Here is a 15,465-nt window from a genome sequence, read left to right on the forward strand (position 1 = left end):
GCAACTCACCATCATTTTGGGCCTTTGATTTTGTTTGAAAGGTATCTTCGTGCATTCTTATTGCAATCAAAAGCACACAACAGGGACACCAGCAGTCACCCAGCACCCCATTGGCTGCCCTAAAGCTTCTTGCAATCACACCGCCCTAAAATGGGTACCAGAAGTGGCTGATTTTCAGTGGCACTTGATTTTCAGCTTTGAGGAAGAGAACTTCAGCTGCAGGGCTTGGAGTACTGATTCCCACCCTTTAAAAGTAAAACAAATCCCCATCAAATAAAAAATTGGTTGGATTTTTTTTCAGCCCAGCCCTTCCCATAATGGTACTACATCATAAATCCCTCTAGAGCAGTGTTGCTGGCTGGGGAATTCTGGGAGTTGAAGTCCACCCCTCTTCAAGTGGCCAAGGTTGAGAAACACTGCTCTAAGCTCTGACAGAATCCCAACGCAGAAGAAGTTGCTTCTCCCCTGCAAGGAGAAGTCTACCTGATCATTTTACCAGGAGAGGCTGGTGACCGAAGGGCACGTACGCCCTGCCACCGAACCTAATTCCACAAAGTAAGCCACAGCTTCACACAAGCACAGTGTCTTTGCTCTGCTCAAGGTCCTTCGCATGGTGGTCAACTCTGCCTACAAGCCCGGGAGCATTTTGCGGGAGTTGCAGCTTGTCGATGACCCCAGATGGAACTTCCAGGAAGAGAATCTCAAAGCAAAGTAAGCGCTGGTTTCAAAAGGAGGAAAAATGACACCCTTTGTTGTTTAAGAACACATCCGTAAGGGTGGGCAAGGGAGGAGAGGCCTGGGGCAAGTGAAGGTTCTTTCTCAGGCTGAGAAAGATCCACGGGAGTGTTCTGTCAACAGCCCACGGCACGCAGGCCCACTGTCAGCGAAGAGGCTTGCCTCCGCGCCGAAGTACAAAAAGTTTTAAAAGCCTCAGCCTAATGTACTTGGGGATGTAGTGATCCTAAGTGAAAATAGTACAGCTGCTGGAACTCATGTAATGCCATCCCGCTCTTAGTAAATGGGACTAAGCAGATCTGCAAGAAGCATGTGTGGAAAGAATCATGTTCGTTTGAGGCAGCTGCAAAATAGCTTAAGGCAGCCTTTCTCCACCTTTTGACCCTGGAGGAACCCTTGAATTATTTTCCAGGCCTCGGGGAACCCCTGCCCATTCAGGCTCAAAGAGAGGCCAGAGGTTACAAAATTATTACATTCGTTTCATGGGTGGGCCTGTACAGATGCATTAGCAGTGTTCTTAAGCTGAAAATAAAGAATGAAGCTTACCTCTTTAATGTGAGGTTGCCCGAATTTGAAATGTTTTAAATAAATCGTGATCTCCCAGGGAGCCCCTAGGGACCTCTTGCGGAACCCGAGGGTGCCACAGAACGCTGGTGGAGAAACCTTGGCGTAAGAGCAGGGGCCTCCCAACACACTTAATCCCCAGTAAAATGCAATTTCTGCATTTGCATGCCTACCGGGAGACGAAACCACCTGGCAACTTTATATATCAGCCTTCTTCATGCAGCATGCGAAGGCAGCGGTTCAGTTACTTGATTTTAGCACAGTCTCACATGCGGTGCGAGTCAGGCATAAACTTAGCACCTGATTTCTGTTTTAATTTGCTTTGCACTTTGCTTCACTCTGCAAGCAAATATATAGTTGCAGTGATGATGCATCATAGCAATAACTTACCCTGGGAGAGTTTTTTTCTGCTTGCGTATCCTTTTCTTCTTCGAGCTGAACGTGACTCATGACCGCATCCATGTAGCTTTCCTGGCAGCAACGTGGAAGTGTTAAACCACTGCCGTTTTTCAGGATTTTTAAAAATTCCAGGTGTAGCTTAAAGCCTTAGATTTGCTGGTGGTCTCTCACCTGATCCTACCTGGCTTTGCAGGATCAGTTAAGTACTTGAGGCTCAGATTGGACATTTGTTTGTTTTGCTGGGAGCTTCTGCTCTCCCTAAATACAGGTAGTCCTCACTTAACAACCATTTGTTTAATGACAGTTTGGATTTACGATGGTGCTGAAAAAACCGACTTACAATTGGTCCTCACGCTTACAACCATCACAGCGGGGGGTGGTTACGTGATTACAAGTTGGATGCTTGGCAACCGGTTCACTATTATGACCATCGCACCATCCCGTGGTCGCGCAATCGCCATTTTTCACCTTCCTGGCCAGCTTCTGGCAAGCAAGATCAATGGGGAAATGCATGATTTGCTTAATAACCACATGGTACACTTAATGCCCGCAGTGATTTGCTTAACGACCACCATGGAAAAGGTTGTAAAATTGGGTTGGATTCACTTAATGACTGCTTTGCTTAGCAACCAAAGTTCTGGTCCCAATTGTGGTCATTAAGCAAGGACTACCAGTAAGGGGAGATTTTCTTCAGCCAGAAGGAAGTCTAAACTCTCCACTCTCCTTAAATTTTCATCCAGGGTCATCAGTTTCTTGTAGAACATGTAGATTTAGCATCTCTTTGGTCTTTGATGATCCCTAATCTGTAAACACCCAACCCAACGTAACTCAGTGGTTCAGGGACAGATGATGAAGTGTTTTGCTTAATATTCTTGACTACGGAAGACGTTGTGCCTTTGTCTGTCATTTCTTCTCATCAGAAAAATAATTCTTCCCCTGTTTTCTTTGGCATCTGGCAACCTTGTGGTCTAGGAACTTGCTTTCTTGAAATGGGAATGCTCATCCCCTCCCTTCCTTTCTAGGTGGCTTTCCACAATGTTTTCCAAAAGGTGCCAGATGTGCGGGGAAGGAGAAAACAGGTCCCCTGATACCTTCTGTGCCCAGAACAAGGGTGTTCAGTGCATTCTTCCCAAGGTTCTTGTGTAAGGCAGCCCTCTGGAGATTTCTGATCTCTGCTTTGACAGCTTCAGTTATACTACATTTAATTAGAAAAGCAAAATGGATTTGACTCAGGGAATTTCTGCCGTTCCAACTGATGCAAAGTCTCGTGAACAACCACGACTTAGACCCTTCCGACTAATAGCTTTGGATGGGTCTTTTATTACCTAAATATGGCTGGTAAGATGAAAATGTGATTGGAACAATTACACAATTAAAGAATACTTGGAATGATGTTATTGCAAGCCAGATACCCGCTTGGTGGCCATATGCTCAGGCTGGCATGTTGAAACCCTCTTATGGGCTTGGGTCTATGCCTGCAAAAGATGCCTTATTTAAAAACCAAGCTCTCCCACTTGGTTTTTAGAGGCTGCCAAGGGTCCCTTAATGAATTCAGGGAACAGAGTTTCCAGAAAGTGAAGGGATCATACCAGAACACGTCTCTTACAATCTGAAGGTCGCCTTCCAATCTTTGGCATCTCCGGTGACAAATACCAGGTAGCTGATGATGGAAAAGATGTTTCTCTATCTGGAGAGGAACTAGTCTGAGCCAGGAGTGTCTGTAGGGTATGGTCCAAAAAGTCAAGATGGTGGCCATGATGGGCAAAGCTTCAGTCACACCATCATGGCCACCATCTTGACTTTTTGGACCATACCCTACAGACACTCCTGGATAAAGACAGGCTGTCCTTGTGGACATTCTCCCATTATGTTTTCAGTGTATTTTCAGTTTATATGTGGAAAGAAAACAAAATAATCTCCCCCTCAACCCCACCACAACACAACACAGAATAATTTCCCCCCACCCCCACCACAAGGTTCAACAGGTGGAGAGATATACATTTCTTCAATCTGCCCTCCAAGCACAAGTGGAGCCTGCCTATCTATCTATCTATCTATCTATCTATCATCATCATCATCATCATCATCATCATCATCATCATCATCATCTTTTCTTTCCACTCTAGCCTACAGCTTGTGGCTTTCCTAGTGGTCTTCCATCCAAGCATTGGGTAATCCAGTGTAAATTGGCTCATTGTTTTGAGATCAGCCAAGGTTGGCTCAGTGCTGCCACCTGGCAAGGACAATTTCGCTTAAAATAAGTTAGACAGTTACTCCTTACTGTGCCTTTAATAATTCTTACATTGTCATTCCATTATATGTACGCACTAAGGGATCATTTAAAAATATAAATGGGGGTGTTCAAACTGTTTTGAAGTTGAAACCCCTTATTCTGAGCTTGAAGCAGGGTTTTTGGGGAGTCCAACAGCTTTTTCTCCTTCACAAAGGGCCTGGCGCAGTCTTTGCTTGAAAGAGAGAGTTTCAGACAAAGCATTTCGAAAAATATCAAAACAGCCCACTCCAAATGGAAAACAGCTGCTCCCAAAAGGGCAATCTGAAATGAAACACTTCAGTCAAAGCATTCTGCACGCCACTGCTATGTCTTTTGTCGTATTAAAAAATCACAGTTTGGCAGGGACTTATAGAGGGATCCAGGGGGCTGCCGTGAAGAATTCAGGAAGCCTTAGGAATCCCGGGGTGGGAGGCAAACAGGGAATGCTTATCCTGCAGGTAATACACATCCCGTGTGAATTGTGCAATGGGAAACACCTCTCAGATGCCTCTGCAGCACTTAGCAGCGTCCACAGCGTTACAAGTAGCTTCATCTGCTATATCAGAGCCGTGAAAAAGTTAGACTGGGGTTTGGGGAGCATCCAATGCAGTAGACAACTGAATTCACCTCCAGAGTGACCACTTTCTGTATGGCCAAGCAAATAATAACCACAGACAAGGTACTGGAGATGAAATCTGCCTTTGCTCCCTCTGCAGCCCAGTCCAGTTTTGTTCTATCCAAACCAAGCAAACTCTAATTTTGAATTTTGCAAATCTTTCCATTCCCCTTACACAGAAAGCACTATCCGAGCACAGAATTTTTTTTTTTAATCCATTAGATTTGTTCATATCTTACTGAGAAACAAGGTGAGCGTTCCTGTCTGTTTTCTGATAGGTTTGGGAAAACAGGAGGAGGGAGGAGTATTAGGTATGTTCCCCGCCTTGAGTTATTTATAAAAATAATAAAGGTGAGATAAAAAAACCTAAAACAAAAAAGAATTGGAATATGAAACCTGGTGGATTACTTTTGGAAGTCGGCTGCCCAAGGTTGCCGTGAATGGCCGACAGCTTAAACTGCTTTTAAAGATTAGCTCATTCTTGGCAGAGGAAGGATCTTGGCAGAGGAAGGATCAATGGCTATGAATTATTATGGAGGTTCGGAACCTCCACATTTACTGGCAGTCTACCAGATGCCCTGGTGAAACAGGAGATGACCGTTCTCTTTTTGCTGGTGTGCTGACCACCAGTATCTGTTGGGTCACTGCAGGAAATGGCTCATCACACAAGATGCATCCTTGGCCAAATGCAATAAGGTGGATGACTTATGTGGGGCTTTGGAAGATAGTCTTTCGGTGCAATCTATTTATGCATAAAAGCATTCCTTAGATTTATATTCCACCTTTCCTCAAGGAGCTCAAGACGGTATATGTAATGCGGTCTTCATTTTTTTCCCCAGCAACAACAACAACAACAATCCTTTTAGGGAGTTTGGGTTAAGCCCAGCAGCCACCCAGTGAGCTTCCATGCCTACAGTTTGGATTGCAACCTGGGTCCTCCCAGTTCTAGCCCAACCCCTCAACCACTACACTGCACTGACCAATTAACATGACTGTCCTATTGTCGCATTTTTAATTTGCTTAAGCTTAAAGGTAGTTTGCCATCCCAGAGGCCCTCTGCATGAGTTAAAACCAAGATGGTAGAATATATATGCGAACACTTGATCAAGGGTAGCACGTAGACATCTATCTCCATGGATATGACTGAGTCAGCGACCCTTCTTGTCTCCTGCCCAGTCATCACACCCCATGTGTCAGACCTTCCTTGTTGCAGTCTAGACAGGGGGCAGGTAATCTCAGAAACAAGGATCTGAGAGCTCTGGTTTATAGGATTAATTAGAGAAGTGGTTATGACACAAGAATTCCAGCAAATACTTTACTTTCAAGTAAGATGGGGATTGAGTGAGTGAGAGAGAGAGAGAGAGATGTGCATGAATAGGTAGGGAGTCTAGAAGAAGACCTTGATGGAGATACGCAAGAAACATTTTGTAGGCCAAAGGGGCTGAAGCATTTTTTAAGCCCAGAACAGCCAGACAACATTCAGAAGCGGATCAGGCAGACACCTCCCTGATTCACTGGCCTATATGGAGGAGGAGGAGGAGGCAGCCCAGGAGGAGGAGGAGGAGGCCAATCAGACTTGCAAGATTGTAATGGCCAATAGCCTTCTTGTAGAGTTGACTTCCTGGTCTGGTCTACCTAGAGGGGCTGACAGCATGCATGCAAGCAATTTAGGGCATTAAGACCTTTCCCCCACTTCTCCTAGGTAGAGGCTTGTGTGAAGAAGGGGTAGTCTGCATCTGTACCCTTTTTTTTTTTTATAACAGTCACTCCAATTAACTCTCACACATATGAGGTGAGAAAATTTGTGATGCAACGGTGGAGATAAATGAGTCTTCCCTAAATCCTTGGTTTATATCCCCGTGACCTGTCTGTGCGAGGACATGGACAGGGGATATACAACCCAACTGAATTAAAGTCTTGCCCCCCCCCAAAAAAATCTTGATTTATGGTGTAACGTTTGCCGTGTTGCAACCCACCATAACAGATACCGAGGGAAAACGTACAGGGCCACAGTCAAGATAGTTCGTACATCTGACCAAGTCCCCGATTTCTGCCGGAGGGTGTGTGCTAAGCTGGAATGCTGCCCCAATTTATTCAGCCCTGTTCCGGTTACTGAACGCTGCCCTGAAAACTGTTCCAGTCACACCAAAACAAAATACGGTAAGTGTGCATGGCAACAGTCAGACGAAGCTGTGTTTGGTTTTGAGTTGTGTTGGTTTTGTTTATCTTGTACTGCCCAGAGAATTATGATTGGGGTGGTCTAGAAATCTGCACATAAATAAATTTGGGCGTTAGCATTTGCTGATGGAAGCCTGTCACTGACAGCCTAGGCCAGTCTTTCTCAACCGTAGCAACTTCAAGATGGGTGGGCTTCAACTCCCAGAATTCCCCAGCATGCTGGCTGGGGAATTCTGGGAGTCGAAGTCCACCCATCTTGAAGTTGCTACAGTTGAGAAAGACTGGCCTAGGCTGACTCTGAAGAGCAAATCTGGTGAAGCCATCGGAATTTCTTGGATTCTGGCTGAGGAAAGAAATAAAATTGAATGATAAATGACAGCAACAACCAGATAAAGTATGCGAGTGTAAGAGAAGAACCCAGCCAGACATTTGTTTTTCAAAACTCTGCTCTAGATAAGCGTGTAACCTAAATGCAAGCTAATATCCTTAGAGAGACAGAATGTCCACTCATCTGTAGCAACTCATAACAGATCAATAGAGCTAATGAAAAATCCCTACATATACAATGTAGAATTGACCCTAGATAAAAATGGCAGCAGATCTTTAGTATAATGTATAGGGTTTTATATTTTTATATTTTTATCTATCTTTTATTGTAAACAGCCTAGAGTCCCTTTTGGGAGATGAGTGGTGATAAATTTGATTAATAAATTTGATTAATAATGAAATATGGTCCTCAATTGTAAATATTTAATAGGGTGTCTCCTAGAATTCAAGGGTATAAGATTTGTGTGTCTGTCTGTCTGTCTGGACTTCTCAGGACTGCATTGACACATCCATGCAATTTTCTAGGCAAGATTTTCAGAAGTGGTCTGCCCTTGCCTTCGTCTTCCTAGAGTTGTGTGGGAGAGACTGGCCCAAGGACACCCAGCTGGCTTCATGCCTAAAATGGGACCAGAACTCAGGATTCCCCACTCCTAATCCAAGGCCTTAACCTCTAGACCAGAGGTCCCCAAACTTTCTTGGTTCACAGAACCTCTAGTATCTCAGGAACCTTTTTCACAGTGCCCTAGGCCAGTGGTTCCCAACCTTTTTGGCACCAGGGACCAGCTTCATGGAAGACAATTTTTCCACGGACTGGGGGTGGGGGGGAGGTTTCAGGATGCTTCAAGCACTTCTTCTTTTTCCCGACCTTTTATTCTTTTTTCTTTACACCATTCGGAGATAGCAGCCGATGGGCTTGCTTTCTCTGACAGGAGGCGGAGCTTAGGCAGTAATGCGAGTGATGGGGAGCAGCTGTAAATACTCAGGCTGTAAATTCGCTCGCTCGCCCACCGCTCACCTCCTGCCGTGAGGCTCGGTTCCAAACAGGCCACGGACCGGTGCTGGTCCGCGGCCCAGGGGTTGGGGACCCCTGCCCTAGACTTTGTAGTTCATGTGGTCTCCAACAGATGTCAAGTATTGCTGCGTTATCCCGTGGCAAGCCTGTGAGTTCACTACAGCACCCCAGGGTGGCATGGCACTACACTAAACTGGCTCACATTTATGAACTCTGAATTACTGAGCTTACATTTTGTTTTGTGTAATTACTTCACCAAATAACGTCTGCCAACATAGTAGTATTTCTCATAGCATCCCGCTGTGCAGGTCTTTGCATTTCAAATGAATGGGTTACATTGCTAAAGATCAAAGCTTGCTTAAATAAGTAGTCTATAATGCAATGTGTTTGAAGGACCCAAGATCAGAGGATTTTCTTAAAGGGTTGTAATGGTCTGTGGGAACGACCTCGGGAGATAGGAGGGAGTGGCTCTTCCTCCTGTCTCCCAAGGTCGTTCCCACAGACTGTCACGATAGTAAATTTGACACTACCAAGCTTTTGTCCGCAGATGAAGTGATCAGTGATAAAGGGCTGTTTAGCACTGATCAGCTTTTTAGGGACAGATTCAAGAATGTGGCTGTTTTGTTCAGGGCAGCCCAGCTGTTCCGGATTGGTTCCCCAGAATTAGATGGTTTGATTTTTGACCAGGCTTTTCCTCTCCAGCATACTATTATGGAAAAAGGAGGAAAGTTATTAAACCTCCCCCCAGTGAGAAAAACACTTACAGCCTGGGGAACAGACGCAACATGCCATCTGATTGCAGGAAGATGCGGAAACCTGTTTTAACACCAAAGAAAAGGTGTTCCTCTGCAACAGACCTGAATCAAGCAGGATCAGCAGAGGTGAGGCTTGGATTCTCTTTTGAAAGTTATCTGCACGTGCAGCGGGACAAGTTGGAAAGGTTAATGCAGTAGGAATCGGCTACAAAGCTCTCTAGAGCAAAGCTTTTCAAACTGGGCAACAATTGGTAGCTTTAAGATGGGTGGATTTCAACTCCCAGAATTCCATGCCAGTTGGGGAATTCTGGGGGTTGAAGTTCACAGGTCTTAAAGTTTGAAAAGCACTGGTGTCAGGGAAGCCTTTGTTTCTCTACCTTGGCTCCTGTTTTAAGGAATAACCTCTCTTCAGAGGCTACCCGTGTCCTGTCCGTTTGATTTAATCGAAATTAGTTCAAGACAGTCCTCTCCCAAAGAGCATTTGGTGTTGCCATCTGGGTTTTTATCAGTTAGTTGAGGAATCCTTCAGTTTACCGTTTGTTCTTATAAACAGCTATTTATTAATTATCATGTTGTACGTAGTATGGAAGCTTTAATTGTGATAGTACAGGTAGTCCTCGCTTAATGGCCATTCATTTAGTGCCTGCCAAGAGTTACGATGGCACTAAAAAATGACTTAGGACCGTTCCTCACACTTACAACTGTTGCAGAATCCCTGTGGTCACGTGACCACGATTCAGGCGCTTGGCAACCATCGTGCATTTATGACAGCTGCAGCATCCCATGGTCAGGTGATCACCATTTTCGACCTTCCCAGCCAGCTTCCGCTAAGCAAAATCAATGGGGAACCATGCGATTCACTTAATGACCACATGGTTTGCTTAACTACCTTGTGATTCGCTTAACAACCGCCGCAAAAATAGTCATAAAATCAGGTCCGGATTTGTTTAACAACCGCATCGCTTAAGCACCTAAATTCCAGTCCCAGTTGTGGTCGTTCAGTGAGGACTACCTGTATGCTGATTTCTCTTAATATTGTTTGCTGCTGGGAATCCTTTTGTTAATTGGGGGGTCTACCAATACAATCCATCGGTTAAATAAGTTTCATGGCAGGAGAGTGATGAGGAAGAACCAGACACCCCATATGAGGAGTCATGGAGTGAGGAGGCCAGCCCAGAATTGCAGGACGACCTGACGGATGTCTCGTCAGGGGAGATCCCTCTGGCCACACCAGTGACGACTATGACGTTACGCAGCAGCAGAGGTTCAGCCCACGTTGCTCAGCCCGAGAGGGAAAGGCGAGTCCAGAAGGCCCTCTCTCTCCTGCGTGCCAGAAGTGAGAGAAGCAAGCAGGTAAGTGGCAGTGGTAGCCATTCCTTGCTCTAGGTGGCCCCGAAAATCGTAACAAGTCCAAGTGGACCTTCTGCGCTTCTCTCCTCGAACAAGGCCAAGGTGTGAAGCTCTTCCAAGGGAGCTCCTGCATCCTCAAACAGCCCATCTCCATCCATATTTATGGATGCCTCGTCATGGGATGGGGTTGGAGGAGGAGAGAAGAACGGTTGAACATCATCCATCTTCACAGGGAATTCTTGGAGTCGAAGTCCACACATCTTAAAGTTGCTAAGGTTGAGAAACACTGTGTTAAGGGGCAAAAAGGTACTTAAAGGTCTGGAAGACATAACTGTCATGAGTAAGGATGGCGAGCCGCATTTCTTGGTTTTCTGAAGACATTTCTAAACGTATCTCCTTAATTGCTTGTTCCTCCCTCTTTCGATGGGAGTAGGAGTTTGTTAGGATTGATGTCCTAACAACCAGGAAACACACTGAGACAAGGAACTGGTCTCTAATATTTATTGCTAGTACTTAACAGGAATCCTAACAAACTGAAGAAGCGTGGGAAAACCCAGACATATAACCCCCAAGGGTTAAGGCGGTCCCGATCTGTGTCTCTTTGAATGGCTGAACAATTCATCAGTGCTACGCATGCGCTTGACAGTCTGGATGGGAGCCCCCTGCTCGCCATCCTTACTCATGACAATAACACACTTAATCTGACCAATTTTTTTTTTTAAATGAGCCACACCAGGATGGGTTGCAGCTGACCCAGCAGTGCTGTTCCTACAGGACATTCTATTTGGTGTGTCTTGGGGGTGGGGGTGGTGTATTGAACTTTTTTTTAAAATATAAGCAAAAGCAAGTGCAAAACTTACAAAAGAAAGAAAAGAACAGTGTACAAATAAATGGAAACAGGAAGAATCTAAAATATCCTAGAGGCTGCTATTTCCAATACAATATTAATTACTTAAGATATGTATTTGTTTATGTTTATTTATCAAACTTTATCACTGCCCATCTCCCTCCCAAGGAGGGACTCTGGGCGGTTTACAATAAAATGGAATTAAAACCAGAACAGTTATAAATACAATAAAAATAAGAATGAGATGGAATCTAGATGGCCAAGAGTTCTTTATCAGACTGTGAGTATAGTCGGTCCATCAGAAGTCACTCTAGGGTGCTAGCCATCCCCAGGTGTAATTATTCCCCCTCCCATTCCAAGCCTGCTGGCAAAACCAGGTCTTTAATCTTTTGCGGAAGTCCAGGAGCGAGGGGGCCTGTCTCACCTCTGGGGGAAGGATGTTCCAAAGGGCGGGAGCTACAGCAGAGAAGGCATGCTTCCGAGACCCTGCTAGATGGAATTCTTTTGCGGATGGGGTCTGTAACATGCCCTCCCTGCATGATCGGATGGGGTGGGTTGATGTAATAGGGATGAGACGGTCCCTCAGATATCCTGGCCCCATGCTGTGTAGTGCTTTAAAGGTGATAACCTTGAATTGGAAGGAAGCAAACTGGGACCCAGTGCAGCTCACGCAACAGAGGTTTTTCTGTGTGCAAATCTTGGAGCACCAAAGATAGTCCGCGCGGCCGCATTCTGGACCAGCTGTAGCTTCCGGATATTTTTCAAGGGTAGCCCCATGTAGTATGCATTACAGTAATCTATGTGGGAGATGACCAGGGCGTGAGTGACCATTTGAAGGGCCTCTCAGTCCAGGAAGGGGCGTAACTGGCACACCACACGAAGTTGCGCAACGGCCCTCCTGGCCACGGCTGCCACCCGCTCCTTGAGCAGGAGCCATGAGTCCAGGAGGACCCCCAAGTTACGCACCGGGTCTGATACATCTTATATCTTATAAGATGTATCAGCGGACACCCTGGAGTAGGAGAGGAGCCAGAGTCGGTCACTCAGAAGAGCCCTCCCAATTTTGCGATTCCAATTTTGTTTCGCAGCAGATCAAGCAGGCTGCGGAAGAGACGCTCATCCTGGAGAGCAACCCGCTGGACTGGACAGTGACCGATGTGGTGCAATTCATCCGGCTGACTGACTGCGCTCCCCTTGCCAAAATATTTCAACAACAGGTTGCTTCTCTCCTTTTAACTGTAGCCCCTCTTGATTCAGGATCAGACTTGCGTTCCAGCCCCGTCTGGGGTGTGTAATTATTGTTACAGCTGAAACCCAACCTTAGCAAAGCTTGCTCTCCTGCATCCATCTGCTTGCGAGTGTTCAGTCGCCTGAATCAGCCTTGCAGAAGTCCTGGGTCTCTCTCTTGGGTCAGATCACAGTTGCATGATGAGATCCTTGCTCCACCTAAAGCTGGAGGGTATGATAGGCTTCAGGCTTCTTTATTTATTTTTCAAATTTCTGTTGCTGCCCATCTCCCCCAAAAGGTTGGACTCTGAACATCCATATCGACATCGTCTGCCAAGATTGCATCGTTGCAATGGAAAACACGTCACGGCAGCCCATGATCTTGCGTGGCAGCTCACCAACAGGTGTGCCTTCACACTGCTGTGCGCTCCAAAGCAGCTTTTCGCCACCAGATCCAAAGCCCTGCATAGCTCAACTATTTAGGCGGGGAATGGTTTCAAGGCTTTATGTTTAATTTTGTATTTTGGTTATTCTGCCTCTTGTTTGTCAGCGAGCCAGATAATTGTGTGCTATGGAATGACCTACGAACGAAGTAAATAAAGCAGGAGTCTTCCTTCAAGGCTTTCACCCGCTTAAAGAGTGCCCTGGTCCTTCTAGCACTTTATCAGTCATTCACCTGCCATTCTTTCAAGGTTGTCATTTGTTTAATGGTCTGTTGGCAGAGTTCATAATTCTAATACAGAATCCAGTATATCAACTTGGCATAAACATAATTGGATATAGGATGAATCCAGCCTTGTCTCTGGAATACGACCAGCCCATCTAGTTCAGCTTTTTGGATTCCACCACGACCAACCAGACGCGCCCAGAAAGCTCACAAGCCAAAACTCAGAAAATCGTTACTTTCAGAGCTATTACTTCCACTCTGGCATTTTGATATTTAAGATATATTTAAATAGAAAACAGCAATCAAGATTAGAGGCCTCTGGTAGCTTCGTCTCTTGGGAAATTGTCCAGTCTCTTTAAAACCATCTCATGGGTGGCCACCAACATTTCTGATGGTAGGCCAATCCATAGATAACAGCAAATACCATCGTGTAAAGAAGGCACTTACTCGTCCTGAATCATCTTACATTTCATTTGAATGGGTGACCTTATGTTCTCACGACATGAGAGAGAAAAACTTCTGTGTCCACATTTTCTACTTATGCATGATTTTATCTCTCTCTTCCATCTCTCTCCATACTTGTCTGGACCATAGTTAGAAAGCCTCAGAAGCTGTAGTCCTTTGTCATAAAAGACCCCTAATTCCTTTGCATGCCTCTTTTTGAAAAGCAAGTGAGATTTTGGTGCGTGTGAGTTTCCATCCAATCCCTCAACTTCCCATTCATTTCCTTTTGTTTTGGCCAAATCGTGTGTTCCATTAACAGAAACCCAAGGGTGTTACACATCTGGATCAATCTGTAGAAAAGCCCCAAAATCCAGTTGTTTAGAAGCTTCAGCATAGGATGCCCCGGTACCTAAAAATAAAATTCTTTTGCTTCCTCCCTTTTACAGGATATTGACGGTCAAGCTCTCCTCCTACTGACGCTTCCAACTGTCCAGGAATGCATGGAACTTAAACTTGGGCCAGCCATCAAACTGTGCCATCAGATTGAACGGGTGAAGGTGGCTTTTTACGCACAGTACGCCAACTGACACCGCCCCTCTGCACATTTTCTTCTCCGCTTTCTGAGTTTTTAAGGCCCTGCCTGCGTTTCCCATTTCTGAACTCTTGATATTTGGAAGCACTGAGCATATGTACAGTGTATGCATAGATGTGCCCACAAAATGAAAGTAAAAAAGATCTTGAGCTGAAGTCAGGAATATTTTAAGGTGGTGGGCACCACTGCATGGTCTAGAAGTAACGCAGGCACACAACCAGCTCTTAATAAAATAAAAGTTTAAAATTTTCCCCCAAATCTTGCAAGATAACTCTCACCTGTTGTCATCAGTGTTCCTGCCCAGAAAAGCCAACACTGGCATCTTCGCTCATCGTGTCCTGGATATTGACTTCTTCACCAAAGAAGACATCACTGAAATCCTGCAAAATTTGGCAATTTTGAAGTTTCTGCCTTTAAAAAATTGGGCAGTGGGGGGATGCCATGAGGGAGTACTGAAGAGGCCCCACTGTTCACTATTCACTGTGAATAGTGAACTTCTCTCCTTGTGTATTAACACTTACAAAGAGACAGCTGTGCAAAAACAGATAGGGCAATGGTTGTGGGTATATGATGAGAGAACCTGGCTGTACTTCGTAGGGAAGTTTCTGCAGCAAGCTCAGGTTGACATGTAGGGAAAGGATGCAGCCAAAATCAAATAGAAGAAGATGGCTTTCCGTGAGCTGACGTACGTTTCGTGCACCTTGTATTTTTCCCCCTACATTTAGAAGTGTAGAAATAACATTTAGGAATGGCCATGATGGGAAGGAGGTTGAGTGGGGTTCGCTCCCTTGGATGAGCCATCAAGCAAGACAAAAATGTTGTTCTGGCCCTGATTTTCCTTGGCCGCTGCCCTCTTATGATTCCAGAGCTGTGTTGGGATGATTCCTTGATTAATACTGCATGTCATTCATTATTTAGTCATCTATGGTAGTGTTCCTCAACCTTGGCCCCTTTCAGAGGTGTGGACTTCAACTCCCAGAATTCCCCAGCCAGCCTTGCTGGCTGGGGAATTCTGGGAGTTGTAGTCCACACCTCTGAAAGGGGCCAAGGTTGAGGAACACCGATCTATGGCATCCAACCACTGGACGCTGATCTTTCCTGGAGCTGTTTAGTGCTTCAGATTCAGCCTTCCACACACTTCAGTGCGTGTGGGTGTGCAAAAGTAGCAACCACGCAACACCTTGGCTGCTGTAAAGGGCTGCTGACAGATGCTGCTCTCCCACTCTTGCACGCTCTGGATTACTGTTTGGTGGCCAAATCCAAAGCATGCTCAGACTTAATCTGGCCAGATCCGAGTGGTCTCCTGTCCCCTTTGTCTCCGAGCTCCATGAAAAATATGAGGGTCCAATTGAGCCTTTCTGGAACTCTGCAGCTGAAATGGATCGGCTGTCATCCCTGCAAACTCCCAATGTCTCTCTGAACGTATTTGCATCATGCCTGCAGAGTGACTACACAGCCACAATACTATTTTTTTTAACTC

General features: G+C 45.4%; 1 protein-coding gene across 4 annotated transcripts in view; it reads left to right on the forward strand.

Moving 5' to 3' along the window:
* The window catches only part of SFMBT2 (Scm like with four mbt domains 2), a 70,395-nt gene extending 55,488 nt beyond the window's left edge, over positions 1-14,907 (forward strand). For all 4 annotated transcript variants that reach the window (XM_063308476.1, XM_063308478.1, XM_063308477.1 and 1 more), the window contains exons 16-21: positions 602-711; positions 6,571-6,746; positions 8,806-8,984; positions 9,972-10,211; positions 12,144-12,272; positions 13,840-14,907. In XM_063308476.1, the coding sequence (XP_063164546.1) occupies positions 602-711; positions 6,571-6,746; positions 8,806-8,984; positions 9,972-10,211; positions 12,144-12,272; positions 13,840-13,980 (975 nt within the window). In that variant the 3' untranslated portion in view covers positions 13,981-14,907. The remainder of the gene's footprint in view (positions 1-601; positions 712-6,570; positions 6,747-8,805; positions 8,985-9,971; positions 10,212-12,143; positions 12,273-13,839) is intronic.
* The last annotated feature ends 558 nt before the right edge of the window (positions 14,908-15,465 follow it).

Source organism: Candoia aspera, chromosome 7 (genome assembly GCF_035149785.1).
Source record: "Candoia aspera isolate rCanAsp1 chromosome 7, rCanAsp1.hap2, whole genome shotgun sequence".
Lineage (NCBI taxonomy): Eukaryota > Metazoa > Chordata > Lepidosauria > Squamata > Boidae > Candoia > Candoia aspera.